Below are 18,503 nucleotides of genomic sequence, written 5' to 3'. Positions count from 1 at the left end.
AGCCTGAGTATGACTTTGTCTTGTGGTCGTGACTTTCTTCCATCATCTGCTCTGGGTTAAGTCCAGGTAGATTTGGTACAACTAGTAACTCACTAGGGGCCCGTGAACTGCCACTGAATTCAGGAGCAGCTCGTAAAAGTCAATTGCAGTAACTAAAATAGGACTTTTTAAAAAGGAATAGAACCATTTAGGTCCCAGTAGAGGTGGAAAAGGTCTGTGCCTCAAGTAGTTTAAAAGCACCTATAGAGGCGCCTGGGTGGCTCAGCTGGTTGAGCGTCTGACTTTGGCTCAGGTCATGATCTCGCGGTTCATGAGTTCAAGCCCCATGTCAGGCTCTGTGCGGACAGCTGTGAGCCTGGAGCTGCTTCAGATTCTGCGTCTCCCTCTCTCTCTCTCTGCCCCTCCCCCACTCGTGCACGCATGCTCTCTCTCTTCTCTCTCAAAATAAACATTTAAAAAATGTTTTTAATAAAAAAAAGTGACTATAGCTGCACCATCCAGTATGGTAGCCAGCAGTCACCTGTGGCTATTTAAATTTAAAATGTAGTACTTCCGTTATACTAGCTGCAGTTCAAGTGCTCATTAGCCACATATGGCTAGTGACTACCATGCTGAAAGTACAGATACAGAACATTACCATCATCACGGAAAGTTCTACTGGACAACACTGGCCTACTGAAAACTACAAATGAAGAGAAACAGCAGGCTGGCACCACCCAAGCGTGAACTTGCCAGATTCTTGTCTTCCCATCTCTAATTCACGTTCCTTATTAATCAACTGAGATTCAGTTGGTCTGGTGCTAGAAAAGAGGTCATAGAGGAGAGAGGAAACAGGAAGCCAGTTAAAAAATGTTTGATAAAAATGTTCTCAAGTGACGCTCAAGAGAAGACAGGCTGCTGTCCAGAAGAATTCATCGTGTTAAAGGCCTCCCTGGGCAGAACCACCTATGAAGCATTCTTGCCAACAAAACCGAACCTGAACCTCATTGAGCCTTTAGTGTGACCTTTCATTTAACACTGGGAAGCAGAAAGAGGAGGAGGCAGCAAGAAAACAGCCAAATCCACAATATGAGACATTCGACCACAGACTTCATTTCCTCCATCAGTCAGTGGCAGTGATGGGAGTTGGCTACACCAGATTGAGAGAGGCAGGACAACCAGGTCTGACTTGAGGACCTTGCTTAGATACCAATTTGAACAAAAGTCATTTTCTTTTCTCTTTTTCTTTTCGATATATGAGGTTTATTGTCAGATTGGTTTCCATACAACACCCAGTGCTCATCCCAACAGGTGCCCTCCTCAATACCCATCACCCACCCTCCCCTCCCTCCCACTCCCCCTCAACCCTCAGTTTGTTCTCAGTTTTTAAGAGTCTCTTATGCTTTGGCTCTCTCCCACTCTAACCTCAACAAAAGTCATTTTCAAAAGATACTCTCGAGCCACTTAGGAAGATTTCATTGTATAAGCTCCTATGAGATATCGCTGAAGAACTACTGATATTTTTGCTGTGATAATAGCATTATGGGTATGGTTAGTTAAGAAAGTGGCCATTGCGGTGCCGGACTCTTGATTTTGGCTCAGGTCATGATCTCACAGTTTGTGGGATTGAGCTCTGCAGCGGGCTCTATGCTGACAGAGCAGAGCCCGCTTCAGATTCTCTCTCCCCCTCCCTCTCTGCCGCTTGCAGGCATGTATTCTCAAAATAAACATTAAAAAAAAAAAAAAGAAAATGACCATCATTTTTTAGAGATGTGTAATGAAACATGTAGGGGTGAAATGATAGTGTCTGGGATTTGCTTTAAAATAAAAACTTAATTTATAAAACACCACCACTCATGCGTCTTAAGTGAGTCAGGACCTGCGCTGCAGTTTTTACAGGGACTTCTTTTATTTATTCTTGGAACATGGTTGATGTAGATGGGGAAGGGCTATGAAGATCTAGTTTGGGGCAACTCCGATTTACCGGGAGACGAGGCACCGGTATTTTCTCTGGAACTCTGAATTCTGGCAGGGAAGCCTTTATTGTGTTAAAAAAAAATTCTTAAGTGTACTATGTCCTGGGGTTTACCAACCAGTTTCCTAAACAAGCTACCTAGAGTGGCTTACACTGAAAGCTTGTCCTGATAACTATAGATGCTGGGTTTAAATTATGTTTCATCGATAGTGGGAGTGACACTTCTCTAGAATGTAATTTGGCATTATCTATCAAAATTATAAAGCATACCCTTAGACCCCACAGCCCCTCATATGTATGGTGAATGACATATGTACACGGATATTTATTGCATCACAAATTAGCAAAAGGTTGAAACAACCTAAATGTCCAACAACAGTGAGTTGGTTAGGCATAGTCAAACAAATATGATACTATTTAGCTGTAAAAATAATTAGAAAGCTCCTTGTGTATATGTTTAATACATTACGTTGTGTACATGTGTATATGTTTATATGTTACATAAACATACTTATATACTTATATAGCATGTTTAATATGCTGTGTATTTGATAAAATGGGGGAAAGGCCATCTTCCCCCTTTTACTTGCAGACATTTATAAACTATCTCTGGGAAGATACCCAAGAAACCTATATCACTGGTTGCCCCAGAGGTCAGGAATGTGTGACTTTCTCTGTATATTCTCTTGGTTCTTTTGAATTTTGAACAATGTCAATGTACTATCTTAAATAAATACACAAGATTTAAATGTGAAAAGTGAGTGTGAGTGGATCAAATTGTTTTTCTTTTTGCTAGATCATATGCAGAGAATGATCTCCATAACCCTGAGGACAGCACAACAGGAAATTTTCATTTTCATCCACAAGGGGCCCAGACATGCTACATGGAGAGCTTGGGGGTCTCTGCCACTGGGGCCTTCACCTCTCTCAAATGACTCCAGGACAGGAGAGACATGGCTTTCTTCCTTGCTAGATCTCTATTAATATCACCTCCTACCCCTCCAATCCCCATCCCCACAGCCCAGCCCAGGGGCATCAAAGCAAAACTTGGATCTTCTAACTGCAACATTCATGTCAACATCAACACAGAGAAGAAAGCCAGCGAGACTGGAGCACGGGAAATGTTCCTTCCTCAGCTCGGTTTAGCTGGGCAGCCTTGGAAAAAGAACACGATCTGTGAAGCGATGCAGGAAGTAACAATGAGTCACAGAAACCCAAAATGGGTTGAGTTTTGTATAAAAGAATCTCATCCAATTCACACACACCCCTTGGGCATGATGTGGATTTTTATCTCTTGTTTCCAGAATGCCCCTTTAGTACAGACCTAATCTGAAGTCACCCTGAGCCTCTGCCATGCATATTCTTATCTACCCCTTCATCCTTCAAGTCTCAAACGTCACCTCCTCTAAGAGGCTTTCCCTGGTTGCCTTTCTACCTCATTCTCTACCCATCAGTCGATTTCCTCCATAGCACTTACCACTCACTGTCTGAAATGGCTTTTTTGATTAATTCAGTGACTTATTTTCCATCTTTTTTTTTCCCCCCCATCATGAGAGCAAGGGGGTTGTCTGGTTTATTCACTTTTGTATCCTCAGTACCCAGAATAGTGTCTGGCACATAAAAGGTGCCCAATAAATATTTATTAAATGAAAAAAAAATTCTATTAGCATTCAAGATTTTATAGGGCTCTTCAGATTTTTCCAGCTGAAGCCTGTGTAGAAAACAAATTTTCCCCGATGGAGAATTCCAGTTTGTGTCAACATATTGCTCCTGTTGACATCTTCCTGAAGCCTCATGGTAGGCTATTAACAAGCCTTGGGATTTTTGTTGCATACAAAAAAAACCCGCCCAATTCCAGTCCTGAAACGTGTGGAGTGTGAGACTTCCACACCAGACAGTTAGTTACGTTACAAGTTCGACACCACCCACGGAAAGAATAGCATGGTGAGGAAAACGAGGTCGGGGGGAGAAAAATTAAACAAAAGCCTCTTTCTTTCTTTCCTTTACTATTACCATGATGTGGAAAAGCCACGGGTATTCAAAAAGCTGAAACATATACTCCAAATTTCTTTCCTTAGGCCTCACTCTGTGGGGTTAACCAGTTAAAGGGCATCCAAGCCAATCTTCTCATTTTTTTTTTTTTTTAATAAACAGTTTCTAAGAAATGTGGTGAAGGAGGCCTAAACCACGCACACGAACACACGAGAAAGCAAGGTAATTATCCACCAGTGTTCAATGCGCTTGAGTCGTTAGGAGTAAAAAGGTGAAATATAAAGATTGAGGCAAACTCCTCTTTTATTTCCAACCTATTTTTTTCAGTGTAAGTAGCAAGAGAAGCATACAGCTTGAACCACAAGTTCTAGGTCGGTGTGGACATGGCAGAAAGAGCTCTAAACTGGGGAGTCCCGGCTAACTCACAAACTAGAATGAATGAGATGGAGGTGAACTTGAAATAGCTTCATATGACATTCCAAACAGCCAATCGTGGAGGCCATTTCCTGCTGTTTTTCCTTTTTGGTCTATTACTTCAGCCTAGCCATCCCCACTCCCCTACCTCCGGCCCCAGGTCCTGTCCTGGGTTGGCCTCCTTTTCCTTATTTGAACATTCCGTGGGAATATAAATAGTAAGCTTGTCCTTATAAAATATTTTATTATTTTTGTTATCTCTTCCTTTCATTTGAAAACTTGAAAACCAGAATCAAGGCAGACCTCCATGCAGAAGAACTTTCTAGAACTGGTCTCAATTTTGCTCCACGGTTTGGATAAATGAAAGCCACCAGTGGGAATAAGTTTTGAGGGCCTCATAGATGGCCAGTCCCAACTCGAAGCATGTGAGTAGTGCTTCTCTGATGATATGGGGAAGGGACATGTGTGAGACGGCACCCAGTACCCTGAAACCCACTTTGGTCCTAGGGATGTTGGAGAAACCCAACACTGGCCTCCTCCTACAAGAGCCATTCCAAAAATCATCTTGAACCCAGATTTCCGACATTTACTCCCAAAGAACCCACGGGGGGAAAAGCTGGGGTCCCACAGGGGGTTCAGGGGCTCCCATGACCCACTTGCAGACCTGAGCGGGGGAAGTCCTGCCTTCTAATACAGAAGTCTGGGCTCTGTTGGGCTGCCAGGAGGCCGTCCCCAAATAGGAACAAACTAAAACCACAGAAGCCAGGGCCTCTTCTCAAAAAACCTCAATGCTTGCATCTTGGTATTAACCCCAGTACTCTAATATTTGAAAGAAAATTTAAAAAAACAAAACAAAACACAGTTCCACAAATTCTACCAAGCCCTACAGAGTGCATTTGAATTATCAGTGCAGTTTGGAGAGGGGACAGATTGCTTCAGTTTACATCACCTTGAGCAAGTTCCCTAACCCCTCTGAGCCTCTCATTTTTTTCATTTATAAAGTAGGTTTGGTAACACTACGGACTCATGAGGATTAAACAAGTTAACCCATACAGACACTGGTTCCAATGGCCGGCGCGCAGTAAGAGCTCAGAAACGTTCGCTGTTGTTATTCCTCGCCTGCTGCCTTATCTTTTATGCTTACAAGAAAGGCTAATGGGCATGCATAAAGTTACAAATTTCAAATTTCATGCATATTCCATTAATACTTATTTTACCACCTGGAAAAGCTGAAAATATTCAATTCTGCCCTTGAAATAAGGACAATTTTCTGTATGCGACACAGTCAGCTCAAAGGAATCCAAACCACACGAGAGGCTGTCCCACAATCTGGACAAGGATTCGCATGTGTTTATAAAAACGGGTACGCTTTGCAGTGTGCTGGCTTGCGACACGTGAGTTATGAATTCCTGCCGGCTGAGTTCAGCGTGGCCACCCTCTTTCAGCTGATCTCAGTGGAGACGCTGACCACTGAGAAAGTATAGCATGCAATCATGATCAGAAAGGAAGTAAAATGAGGAAACAACCAGGGGGGAAAAAGTGACGACACAACCCATCTCACAACCATTAGGGTCACGTGTCAATAAAATAAGGGGACAGACGAGATACTGTGAAAAGGACGCTTTCAAGTTCTAAATTCCTACCATGTTTCAAAAATCTTACAAAAGCATCTAGGAATAAAGGCAGGAGAAAGAGGGCAGTGAGGGTATTGGCATATTGTAAAGTCTTTAGTTTTTCCACTCTTCCTCAGGAAAACCTTACCTTTGGAGGCAGTGGCAGATCGCCTGGAAGAAGTGCAGGTCTTTAAAGACGCTTTGAAAGTGATTCGATCTCTCGGCCTAAGTGCAATGTGATGTTTCCACGCAAGAGAATATGATACAGCTATTTAAAAATACCATTTAACCAAGAGTTTGCCATAGCATTTTAATACAGGCATAACTGAAGGAAAAATATGGAGGCAAAATTGGATAGAGTCTGACCTTAACTATGCAAAAAAAAAAAAAAAAAAAGAAGAAGAAGAAAGAAAAGAAAAAGAAAAACGCTGATAGCAGTCAGTGCCTTTTGGTAACCGCGAGGGGTATTTTTTTTTTTCCTGTTTTTCCCTCACCCTCTGCTACTTTGCACCTTTCTCGAGGAACATATATTACTCTTATAATAAGAAAAAATTAAATAACCCGATGTTTAAAATTGCACCAAACAGGGGAACCTGGGTGGCTCAGTCGGTTGAGCGTCCGACTTCAGCTCAGGTCATGATGTCGTAGTTCGCAAGTCAGAGCGCCACACTGGGCTCTCTGCCTTCAGTGCAAAGCCCACTTTGAATCCTCTGTCTGCACCCACCACCCCCCGCCCCACCCCTGCCCCATGCGCTCTTTCAAAAAATAAACATCAAAAAAATTTTTAAAAGAATAATAAAATTGCATCGAACTATGTTAAAATTCTGTGAGGTTTTCAGAGACTTAAGTTAGAGTGTGTGTGCGTTTGTGTAGTGGAAAAAAACCCCAGCAATTGGCCCCCAACTGCTGTTTTCTGCCCCTCATCCAACCAGTCGTATACTACAGTGCCTATTGTCTGTCAACATGTTGCCAACTCTTGATCACTGGGAAACTGATGAGTCAGGCTGTGGGTGATCCAAGCCCTCTTTCTTCTCCTCCTCCCACTGGCTGCCTCGGGTTGGGTTTTGTTTGTGGGGCTCATTAGTATCTCCACTCTGTGGCTTAAGAAGCCAAGCTTGTGTCTATCAATGTTCGTCTTTTCTAACAGTTCTGGTGACAAGTCTGGCAAGGGAGAAGCTTGAAGTTTCTGAACAAAGGGATTCGGGGATTATCTGTGCCTTCTCAATCATCGACATGGTCCTGGGTCTCGGGACTCTGGGTTATTTCAGGGGTTACATCCGAGAATCTGCACACAGGATACATGGGGGAGTCTTGGGAATTACTGGGCTGTCCAAGGCAGCTTGGCAGGGCTAAGTCAGTTCAAATTTGTCCCTCAAAACTTCCTCCTGAGGGAAGGGACCTTCCTGAGTAAAGGTGGGGGAGGGTTTAACTCCTAAGAAGTTATCATGCCATTGAGGCATTCCCTTCAGTCAGATGGTCTGCCTCCTTCCAGAACTGGGATCCTTTCTGGAGCTGCTTTTTTTTTTTTTAATTTTTTTTTTAACGTTTATTCACGTTTGAGAGACAGAGAGAGATACAGCATGAATGGGGAAGGGGCAGAGAGAAAGACGGACACACCATGTGAAGTAGGCTCCAGGCTCTGAGCTGTCAGCACAGAGCCCAATGTGGGGCTCGAACTCATGGATCATGAGATCATGACCTGAGGTGAAGACTGACCCTTAACCGACTGAGCCACCCAGGTGCCGCTTCCCGGAGCTTCTAAAAACCATGACCCACACCCCAGGAGTATTGGTTCCACTGTCCCCTCCCCTCCATGGATCCCTATCAACATGCTTCCCTTCACCACCACGCCCTGCCCCCCAACCCCAAGAACGCTGAGGGGAGTGGTTGTGCATGTCTGGGGCAGAGATCACAAAACTCAGTGGAGCACAGGGGACATTAGTGCAGACTCTGAAGTCACTCCAGGTTCAGATCTCTGCTCTGCCGTGCGTACTTTGGGCAAATCATCCACTTTCTCTGGGCCTCACTTCCCTTATCGGTAAAATGGGACATATCACAGAACTATCTTCCTGAGCCATGGAGAGGACTCAGTGAGTTAAAACATTTAATGTGACTGGCACAAGGGAAACACCAGACCAATGTCAGCCGTCCCAAAACAATAAACCAACCTGCCCTTGTTATTTGAATCCAAACAAACAAACAAACAAACAAACACCAAGGCCACAGGCATGGCTTCTGAAGGTATACCCCATACAGATGCTGAGGAAACCAGACTTTGGTCAGCCACCTCTTTCTCGGTGGCTTAAAGCTGCAGCCTGGCCCCACCCCTCTGGTGTCACAACATCACTAAAAACTGGCCCGTTGTACACAAACTGCTGGGGTGAGCAAACAGGACAGGCGAAACCAGCCTGTCCCATGGGGAACTATTTATAGCCAAGTGTTCTTCACCTCCAACTTACCATGTAACAGTTTGGTTGGCTCAGCTTTGGGGAAACAGTGTTCCTGTCAAAATACTCATCAAAAATATCCTAAATCTGAAGAGATAATTGGTGAGGAGGCCCCGTAAAGACTGATGGCAAATTCCTCTGCCAGGTTAATGGGTCCAATCTGCCGGACCAGGTTGGCCTCGCTTCAGATGTCATCACACGGCACCAAGCCACTTGGGTAGAATGACTGACGGGTGTTTACCTTTCCCCAGGAAATAAAGCTAACACAACAGGAGAGATGATCAATGTATATTTTAAAAGAATGTGTATACAAACAAACTCCCTCCCATATGTTACTGGGTTTCCTCCAAAGAAAACAGATTAAATCAAATGCCTACCAGGCACGCAACACTGTATTAGGCTGTGAGAATTCAGGACCCCCTTCTTGAGAAGCTTAAAATCAAGTTGGGAAGGCAAGACAAACACGAGTGAAAAGGTTGGGGATCAACACGAGGCATCTGTAATGGGCCTACAGAATGGTACAGATAATGAGTGTTTCAGGAGATGAGGGGAAAACGTGATCACTCTGGGCTTTGGAGGCCTCAAAGAGGAGGTGGAGTTTGAGCCGAGCCAAAGCATAGATACATAGGATTCAGTAAAGCATAGGGGGAGAAAAAAAGCAAGCAAGCAAGCAAGCAATCCCAGAAGGAGGCACAGTGTGAACAAAGGTAGGCAAACAAGACTACATAACGCACATCGGGGGACAAGCCAAGAGGTTTGGCTAGAGTGCGGGATAAGCGCACAGAAGACAGAATTAGAGACCGTACAGGAGAGAAAGGGGTTTTCTGGGTTGTCTAGCACAATCTCATTTTACAGATGAGGAAAGGGAAACTCAGAGAGGTTAAGCGATTCACCTACAGTCACACAGCTAGTTGTCAATGGGAGATCAGTTGAGAAATCAAATCTATTTGTACTCAATTTAGAACCTGGACTGACAGGAAATCAACCGACTACCGGGAGGCAGAGGAATGTCAGCCTAGGGTGACAGTGCAGTTTCTAGCCATGAATAATGGTGGAGCCCCCCCGGAGGTATTCAATAAATGCCTGATGAAATTGATAAGATAACCACTATATCACTCCAGACAAGTCATTAGAGGTTCCTGATTTTATTTTCTCCTCCTCCCAACTGCCTCCCCCTCCCTGCCCAGGGAATAAAAATCCCAACTTGTCCAGTGGTATACCCATTCTACAGTGGGGGGAAAAATAGTCCTCTGAGATACGAGTCAGGGGGAATCTCAAAGGATCTCAGGTCTCTAACCTCTCCATGGTATGTGTGGGTACAAAGGGCAGAAAACAAAACCCCTCTGTGGGTGTCAAATAGGCTGGAGGGAAGGAACACCTGTTTTTTCTACTTTTTAAGTCTTATAATCCCTCATCTGTTTGAGGTTTGGAGAAGTCAGGTACTTTGTATATTTCCACTACAAAGGAGATAGGAACTAAAAGGTTAAAGGTCTTAGGAAGGTGATCCAGGGTAGGGTGAGGGCCAGACCCCTATTTACCTCACCTAGGCAGCTTATGAGTAAGGAAGGGGAGAATAACTTGGCAGGCTCCTGGGAAGCAAGGTGGCTGGTGCTTTGTTACACGGCTAGGGAGGCTATCACATACGGATTTCTAGAAGTCTCTTTCTGGTAATTTCTGAGGGTCTCTGAACAGTTCACAAAGCAGTTGGTATGAGCTTGTGTATAACCGAGAAACACTAAAAAATAAATTAAAAAGCACAAAATGGATCACTATTAAAATTGACATTGAAGAAGGCACAGAAAACCAACCTTAAGTAACTGGCCATCTCCAGTCCCCAAGAACAAAACAGTCCTGTTCATTACCACGGTGCCATAAACGGATGTCAGGTCGGAATGGATCAAGGTAGATGATGCGATTGGTTGGACTCTTTCAGGTTGCTCCCCTTCTTTCTGAACATGCACACAAACGCACAAATGGAAAAAAAAAAAGATAATTTTTAACAGTGATAATTACTCATGCCCACCTGGGAAGGATCCTACTCGAGCCCCAAATACATTTTCTTAGACAAGATCCCCAGGAGCAACCTCTTATCCCCTTTATGTGTGGGATCACCATGCTTGCCCAACCCATGGAAAGCCATTGGTTTCCTATGTATTAACATGCATTGATTTCCAGCAGCGAGCTAGCCATCCATTTAACACTCCCCCAGCTGATACATCAAACCGAGTTCCACTTTATTGCCAAGGAAAGAGCCCATTGCTGAATTGGGAGGGAGACAGTCTTATGCTTGGCTGTTTGCATGATCCTGCAACAAATTATTTTAGTTAGGGATTGGCTTCTGTGAGGTTAAACAAGCCACTTCCCAAAATGCGAGGCAGACAGTCCCATTGGGCAGACAGGAGGGACTCTGGATTCACCAGACGGATACAATGTAAAGCCCAAAGATAGGATAATTAATTCAGAGGGTAAAAAGGGAAAGATACACTCAAGGCTGGTGGGCAGGACAGAACCACAAAGCTAAAGAGGAACCAAGCAGAAGGACTGGACCCTGGTGCTGATGCTCTTGATGAGGAAACAAAAAGCCGAACTCCAACCCGAAGGCATTAAATGGTCTGGAGCATTGAGCACGTATAATCACATGCTTGCTCCTGATCATTAAATACAGCCCCTTTTTAAACCCAGGGCAGAGAGAGTGTTGACCAAGATGTCTTTTTCTTTCTCGGTTAAAGGCATAAAGCGCTTCACGCTGCTTCCTGCCTTCAACGACAGGAAACTGAGTTTGTTACACAAATCTCTGGAAGATATGAAGCTAGAGCGAGCCGTTACTGTCTGTAGCTACTGAACACAGTGTGATAGCATACTTTATCTGCCAGAGCTCAGTTCCCAATTGTACTAAGGTTTCCAAACCCACATTTCAGTTTTAGCCAATGGGAGAGCTGGCAAACTCCAGTAAGCATCACCGTTAACTCCTCAAATCGCCCTGTTTGGGGAGAGGGGAGGTGAGCAGGGGGAGGCTAAGACTTATTAACTTCATTATATTATTGCTGACAGTGTTTATGTCTTTCAATTTATGTCTTATTAAACATTCATTATTTTTAAACCCACCAAGTTTCATTAACATCTAAAGTAAATGGATTCATGGACTAAATTGATTTCTGAAGCCTTTAAAGCGCCGTCTATATTTCTTTGTTGAAGTTACGCTGGGGAGAAAAGATAAGCTAGTGAGGATTTCTCCAATGCCGTGATCACTTTTCAAGGGAAAGATGTCATAACCTAAGAGAGAGTGACTTATTTGCATAAAATGTTCCATAGTGAACTCAGTTTAAGAAGATTTTTGGAAAGCCCATTAGAGATTTTTTTTTTTTTTTCCTGTTAGAAGATGCTTTTCATGCAGTCGGGGAAGATGAGGAACTGTCCTGTTAAAATCGAAGTTAAAAAAAAAAAAATCTCTGTGGGTCTGAGAATCAGAACAATAGATCACTGTTTAGATAAGGATGCCTCATGACTATGAGCAGAAAAAGAAAAATCGGATGACCTTTAGATTGAAAAAAATAACAAAACCACATCACACATCTTGCTTTAAAATAAAACCAGAATTGTTCAAAGTTAGGATCAGCTGACCACTTATTAAATATTTGGTCACTGCAGACTACGTGCTGTGTTACAACCTTTTGAAATCTAATGCACAGTAAAAAGTTTATCCTTTCATTAAATACGTTTCTACAACAGTGGCCTTTGAAAAAAAAAAAAAAAAAAAAATAAATAAATAAATATTTGGTCACTGCAGAGAGGCTAACTCAGAGAATTGGGTGTCATCTACCTGGGCATCTCGAAAGTTCTATTACCACTATCTATGGCTGGAGGACGCCATTCTCCCTCATCCCATGGCACAGAAAAAGTTATGGCTGTAAACTGATTATTCACAAGGACAAATGGGACAGTGTATGCCTACCGCTGGTATACAGTAGGTGCTTAATAACTGCAGCCGTTCTGATTAGCCAAGGACCATGACATGACGTGTAGTTTTGCTGAGGTTGGATGGGATATTCTGCTTGTGAAAGACTGGCTCCAAAAAACCAGAAGTGGCTCAAAAGCTGTAAGGGCGCAAAGAAGAAAAGCTGCTTCCAAATTACCATCCCATCTTTTCTAGTGTCCTTCCCTGAGTTCTGACCATTCCTTAATAACTAGTTTTCCAGGGGCGCCTGGGTGGCGCAGTCGGTTAAGCGTCCGACTTCAGCCAGGTCACGATCTCGCGGTCCGTGAGTTCGAGCCCCGCGTCGGGCTCCGGGCTGATGGCTCGGAGCCTGGAGCCTGCTTCCGATTCTGTGTCTCCCTCTCTCTCTGCCCCTCCCCCGTTCATGCTCTGTCTCTCTCTGTCCCAAAAATAAATAAACGTTGAAAAAAAAAATTTTAAAAAATAACTAGTTTTCCAAATGGAGTCCTGGATCAGGAGCACAGGTTAGTAGAGCCATGAAATCAATGTTTCTGAACTTGGGAGCTAGTGACATAAACAAACTGCCTGGGACTAGGGAGTTAGAGAGCTTAGGTCTGCGTTCAAGCTCAGTTCGCACCCACTGGGTGGCCCGGGCGGTTTCTTTAACCCTGTTGGGGGGTTAAACTGATAACTAGCTGTGATTAGTAGCACGTACTTACCGTGTGCTACTTGGAGTATTTTATCACCTTACCTAATAGGGATAGTAGAGTGAGCCAGACCTCCCGGATTGAATTCCTGGCTCTGTCACTTTCCAGCTACTTAACGTGGGGGCACTTTAACCTCGCTGTGACTCGGTTTCCTCTTCTATACGATGGAAGTGGTGAGAATGACTTCGTACACAAGCCCCAGCAAAGCTTAGGACAGTGCTCGGTGCATGGTAATACACACTCCGTATTTGTTCACATTACTTTTTATTTATTTATTTTGAGAGAGACAGTGCAAGTGGGGGAGGGCCAGAGAGAGAGGGAGACAGAGAATCCCAAGCAGGCTCTACATCACCAGCGTGGAGCCTTATGCAGGGCTTGAACTCACGAACTGCAAGATCATGACCTGAGCCGAAACCGAGAGTCGGACGCTTAACCGACTGAGCCACCGAGGTGCCCCTCGTTACCTTATTTTCAAACACGAACAGTGGCCGCCACACTCGAGGCGGTTATTCCCACCTTCTTTGCCACAAAACCCTTATTTGGTTCAGGTAGCAATAAACTCAAGCCTGGACAACTGTGACTGGTCCAAGCCACATGGTTATCCCATTCCCCACTACCAGAGATCTGCTTTCCTATCCCTTAGAGCTAGAGGTGGCCATGTGGTCCATATTGGGCTGGTGAGATGGAAGAAGTCCACTGGAGGGGCTTCTGGGAACAAATTTCCTCCGTGATAAGAGGAAGCTCTCGAGGAGACCCTGTTCACCCACTCCCCGTATCTCCTCCCTTTGAAATCTGTTGTGTGAGGCCACTGTGTACAGGGTGGTGGCAGCCACTTTGCTTCCACGAGATTCAAGATGGAGGATGAAAATCAACGTGCCAAAATTGGTGCAGGGGAAAGTGAAGGCTCTGGTTTCTTAAGGACACCACGGAGCGCAGCTTCCAACCTTTAAGCTTTCTGCTAGGTTAACAATAGATGCTATGGCTTAAGTTCCTGTCGAGTTGGCTTTCTGATGTTTGCAACCAAAAGCAAGTCAGCGCAAGAAATGAGAGTCATGTGGGACGCGACACCAGACTCTAGCTTTTCCTCAAGTATGAGGGACCAAGGACTGGCTGGGTGCTCGTTCCTCTCGCCACAGAGGACGTTGGCCACAGTCAGGATCGTGTAGCCAATTACAACCGCGGGCCTGGAAGGAAATAGGAAAGGGCAGGCTTGGACCTCACGTAAACTCTGAGGGCTGTTCTAGCTGAATGGAAATGGATTCTTTTGTGCTAGTCACACACAGAAACGGACGAGTCCCTGTGAATGGAAAAAGGGGCCCTCTGAGTGGGTTTCTTATGCTCATTTCAGCAAATGAAAACAAAAGAAAGACAGCCTTCAGAGAAACCTCCTCACAAAAGTGAAGTTAATACCCAGGGAGTCAAGCCAAAAAAGGGGTGAAATAGTGCAGTCGGCCCCCTGTGTCCAGAGATTGTTCTTACTCTTTTTTTTGGCCTATTTTCTATCTTGCCCTTCTCTCCCCTTAGGGCATAATCACTAATGTTGCTCTCAGCCTATTCTGTCTAGTTTATTATGTGTAATTTATTTCTGAATCCCAGCCTCTGCTTGTTCGTCTGTGTGTAACAAGGTTAATGCCTTGTAATGATGCTTTTGCCAGTTCTGCCTTTCATGACAAAATCCAATCTTGATTTAGCTCTAAACCTTGTCTCCCCTTTGGGCTTTCTTGGTTCCCTCAGAGTTGTCATTGTGCTTCTCTGCCGTCTGCCATGTCTAACCATAACGTCATGCCTTCATGCTTTAGCCCTCTCTAGAAGGGAAAGTTTTCCCAGTTTGAGGAAGAAGCTACTTCGTCTCAGCGTTTGGGTTCAAAAAGAGACAAGCTTGGGGGGATGCCTGGGGGGCTCAGTCGGTTGAGCACCCGACTTCCGCTCAGGTCATGATCGCACGGTTTGTGAGTTCGAGCCCCGCATTGGGCTCTCTGCTGTCAGCGTAGAGCCTGCTTCAGTTCCTCTGTCCCTTTCTCTCTCTCTGCCCCTCCCTCGCTCACGTGCTTGCTCTGTCTCAAAAATAAATTAAAAAAATTAATTAAAAGAAAAAAGAGAGAGGCTTGAGCTCAATACACCAAAGTGGAACCAAGGCTACTGTGAAGGCATGAGTGCTAGTGTGTGCGTGTGCACGTGCACATATGCACGTATGTGTGTGTGTACAGGTAGTGGGCTTATCACAAGGGGAAACAGCTCGACCTCTCTGCAGTACCCTTATACTACCTTTCATCGACAGTAAACACTCCCTGGGGGTGCCGCACAACTCCAGGGGGCACCAGTCACGTATTCTAGGGTTGAGTGGCACCCTCTGGACTTGGGTAACGCTGAGGCCCTGCTCCCACCATATGAAAGATGGTTTGACTCATCAAGCCTTTGCAGGGTGTTCACAGCCACGCTGCAGCTCTTATGGGGACAGCTGCAGGAAATGTGCACAAAAGTAGGGCCTCAAGTGTTAGGGACCCAGCAAGAGTTAAGTCTTTTATTCCCAATGTGCTAAAAAAGCAAAAACAAAAACAAAAACAAAAAACTTGCTCCTTTTGGTTTTTCCTTATGGGGCTATGGAAAATACCAACTTCGTGCCTATCAACTACTTATACCTTGATAAAATGCCTCTTGGGCAATTAATTTTGTCTTCCGCTCTCCTTTGGCATCCACTTACGTTGAACAGTTTCTTCACCATTTCCCATAACTTACCAGGGGCCCACGTGCAGTTGGGGAATCTTAGTAGGAGCCCTGCACTCAAGTTCTGTGCACGTGCCCAGAGACATGCGCACTCTCTCTCTCCTCCCACTCTATCCCTTACAGGCTGCTTGATTTGGGGAAGCCCCTGAACTTCAATGACCAAATCTATAAAATGAATACAGTAACACATATGCCCAGCCTATTAGCATTGCTGTGAGGCCCACATGAAACTATGCATGTGAAAATAAGAAAACAACCTTTATGAAGCTAGAGAGATGGAAAGAACAATTTTTCACCCAAGATAGTGACTCCATTAGCCACTGGGACTCCTGTTGCTTTTCTGTATTCTTCTAGAGTATGCAGCGTTGCTTGGAGTCTAAGTTTACGGCATCTCTCTGATCATCTGAAGGAAGAATTTATACTGGGGATGCAAATGATCAAAAGGAAAAGTTCAAAGTGTGCATGAGGGATGGAGAAGCGAAGTTTAGGGGAAGAGCTGGACAGCCTCTACACCAGCAAGCATCAAGGAGCGCAGAGTGGAACCACAGGAAACAGAGAGCCAAGTTTGAATTTTGCACCTTCCCACTTGCTCTTCCTCCTTCTCTCCTCCCTTCAAGGCCCTCAGTGTCCCTCAGTCTCAAAGCCCTACCCACCAGCAAAGTCCTGCTCTCCAAGATTTAGCCTTCCTTCTTCCTGCTTACACCCTTTCCTCCAGGGAAATCTCCATCTGCTCCCTGTGGCTAATTTCAGTCAATTACTTATGAAAAGAACCTGACTCAAATAATTCACAAAAAGAGATGAATGGCTGACAGTGTGGGGGGAAAAATACATTTTTCTACATTCTTAGACTTGAAAAGCTCTCAGTCCACTAATGTTTTTCCATGAGGAAGTTACTGGCATTCTGGATGGGATATTTCTTCATTATGGGAGCTGTCCTGCACGATACGAGACTTTTAGCATCCCTGATCCCTGTCCAGAAAAGGCCAATAGTGCCCCCATCCCATCATTTGACGAGTACAAAAGCTCCGTCCCCCACATCTCTACATACCAAATAAACGGAATCATTCTTGAGAGCCACGGCAGTCTATCACAAGGGTTCAGAGTTGCCGGAAAATGATGATCTAGATGTTTCTTGCCTCCAACCCTGTTCCTCCCTAGCCTTCCTCATCATGATGAAAGGCACCACCAATCACCCTCAGCCTCATGCTCTCCACCACTCCCCCACAGCCATACGTGAAAAATCTCAGCCAGATTCGCCAACAATCTCATCCGTCTTCCCCATCTCCACGGCCTCCACCCAGTCTAAGCAACCTCCATCTTGCTCCTGATCTACTCCAAGAGCCTCCTGGTCTCTCCCTTCCAACCCACAGTCTTTCTTTGACCAGCAGTCAGAGTGACCCTTTAAATATAAAATAAGCAGTGTTACTCCCTTGCCTAGAGTTCTTTACTGGCTTCCCATCACACTTAGAACTAAATCCAAGTGCCTCCCCAGATCCTACCCGAGCTCATCCCTGCCGACTTCACATTCTACCACCCCTCTCTTCCATTCCACTTCAGGTCCCACAGTGACTTTCCTTCAGGCTTTTTAACACGTTACCATACTTCTGCCTCAGGGCCTTTGCACATGCTACTTCTAGTTCCTCACGCTTCATTCCCCTGAGGTTGGGTCTTTCTAATCTTTCAGGTTTCAAATGCAAAGTCACCTCCTTGTGGACACATAACTATAGATCGTTCCATCCTTGTCCCAGTTATTATGAATCCTAGCACTCCACTTTTTACTTCAAGATTGTTTTAAAATTATATTTGTGATCTGTCTCCCAGTAGACTCTAAGCTCTAACAACAGTTTATCTGATTCCATACTTTGAAGGCGGCATGTACCTAGGCATCTGGTATGTACTAGGTTGTCAATAAATGTTTATTGAATGCATGAATAAACACATGGATCAATGTTTGAATTCTTTCAGTCAATACCTTACCAGGCAATGTTGGTACATTGCTAAGTAGGTCTAATCATTAGAGAGTTCTTCAGTTGAGCCAAATTTTGTCCTTGTAAACACTTGACCTTGGTTCTGCCTTCGGGAGCAGTACTAAACTACCCCACACCTCCCACTATCATGCATCTCGGCCTTCTCTAAATTTTATATCCATAGTTCATCCACAAGTCGTAAGAGAAAATTTCTGGGTCTCTTGCCGTCTCGGTCTGCAGGCAGTCTACAGAGTCAGTTTACTTAAAATATGGCTCTAACATAGGAACAAAGTACTTTAGGTGTTCTCTGACCAAAAAAGGATAATTGGACTGTTTTTTTTTTTCATTATTAGAACAGCATAATTTATGAACATGGCTTCACACTGGGTTAACTCTTTAAAATAAAAACAGCATAATGGTAGCATGGAAGAACAGAAAGAAGAAATTTAGAGTTTAGAAAATGTGGGTTCAAGTTCAAGCTCTATCACTCATAAGTTGTGAGTCTTAGGCAGATGATTTAACCTGCCCGAGGCTTCTCTCCACCCACCATCACCTGTCTACCTATCTGCCATCCGCCAGCCCAACCATCATTTATGGAGCACTCGCTCTTGACCAAGCGCTTGATCTGCAAAATACAAACGGGAATAAACCCCTCTTATAAAACAAAACCAATGGAATGAGTTTTTGAAAGAAACTCCAGCACTTTACATTTCCTGTCACTGTTTTCGGAAGCATTTAGTGACTGAAATGA

The 18,503-nt window shown here is 44.4% G+C and overlaps 1 protein-coding gene across 1 annotated transcript in view; it reads right to left on the bottom strand.

The window, feature by feature from the left end:
* Positions 1-18,503, bottom strand: part of PLXNC1 (plexin C1) — a 149,021-nt gene that overhangs the window by 116,116 nt on the left and 14,402 nt on the right. Inside the window, exon 2 of the mRNA XM_030323379.1 lies at positions 10,229-10,369. Coding sequence (XP_030179239.1) covers positions 10,229-10,369 — 141 coding nt within the window. The remainder of the gene's footprint in view (positions 1-10,228; positions 10,370-18,503) is intronic.

Source organism: Lynx canadensis, chromosome B4 (assembly GCF_007474595.2).
Source record: "Lynx canadensis isolate LIC74 chromosome B4, mLynCan4.pri.v2, whole genome shotgun sequence".
NCBI classification, from domain to species: domain Eukaryota; kingdom Metazoa; phylum Chordata; class Mammalia; order Carnivora; family Felidae; genus Lynx; species Lynx canadensis.
Note: the sequence above shows the minus strand (reverse complement) of the source record. Positions and strands in the feature narration are given on the sequence as shown.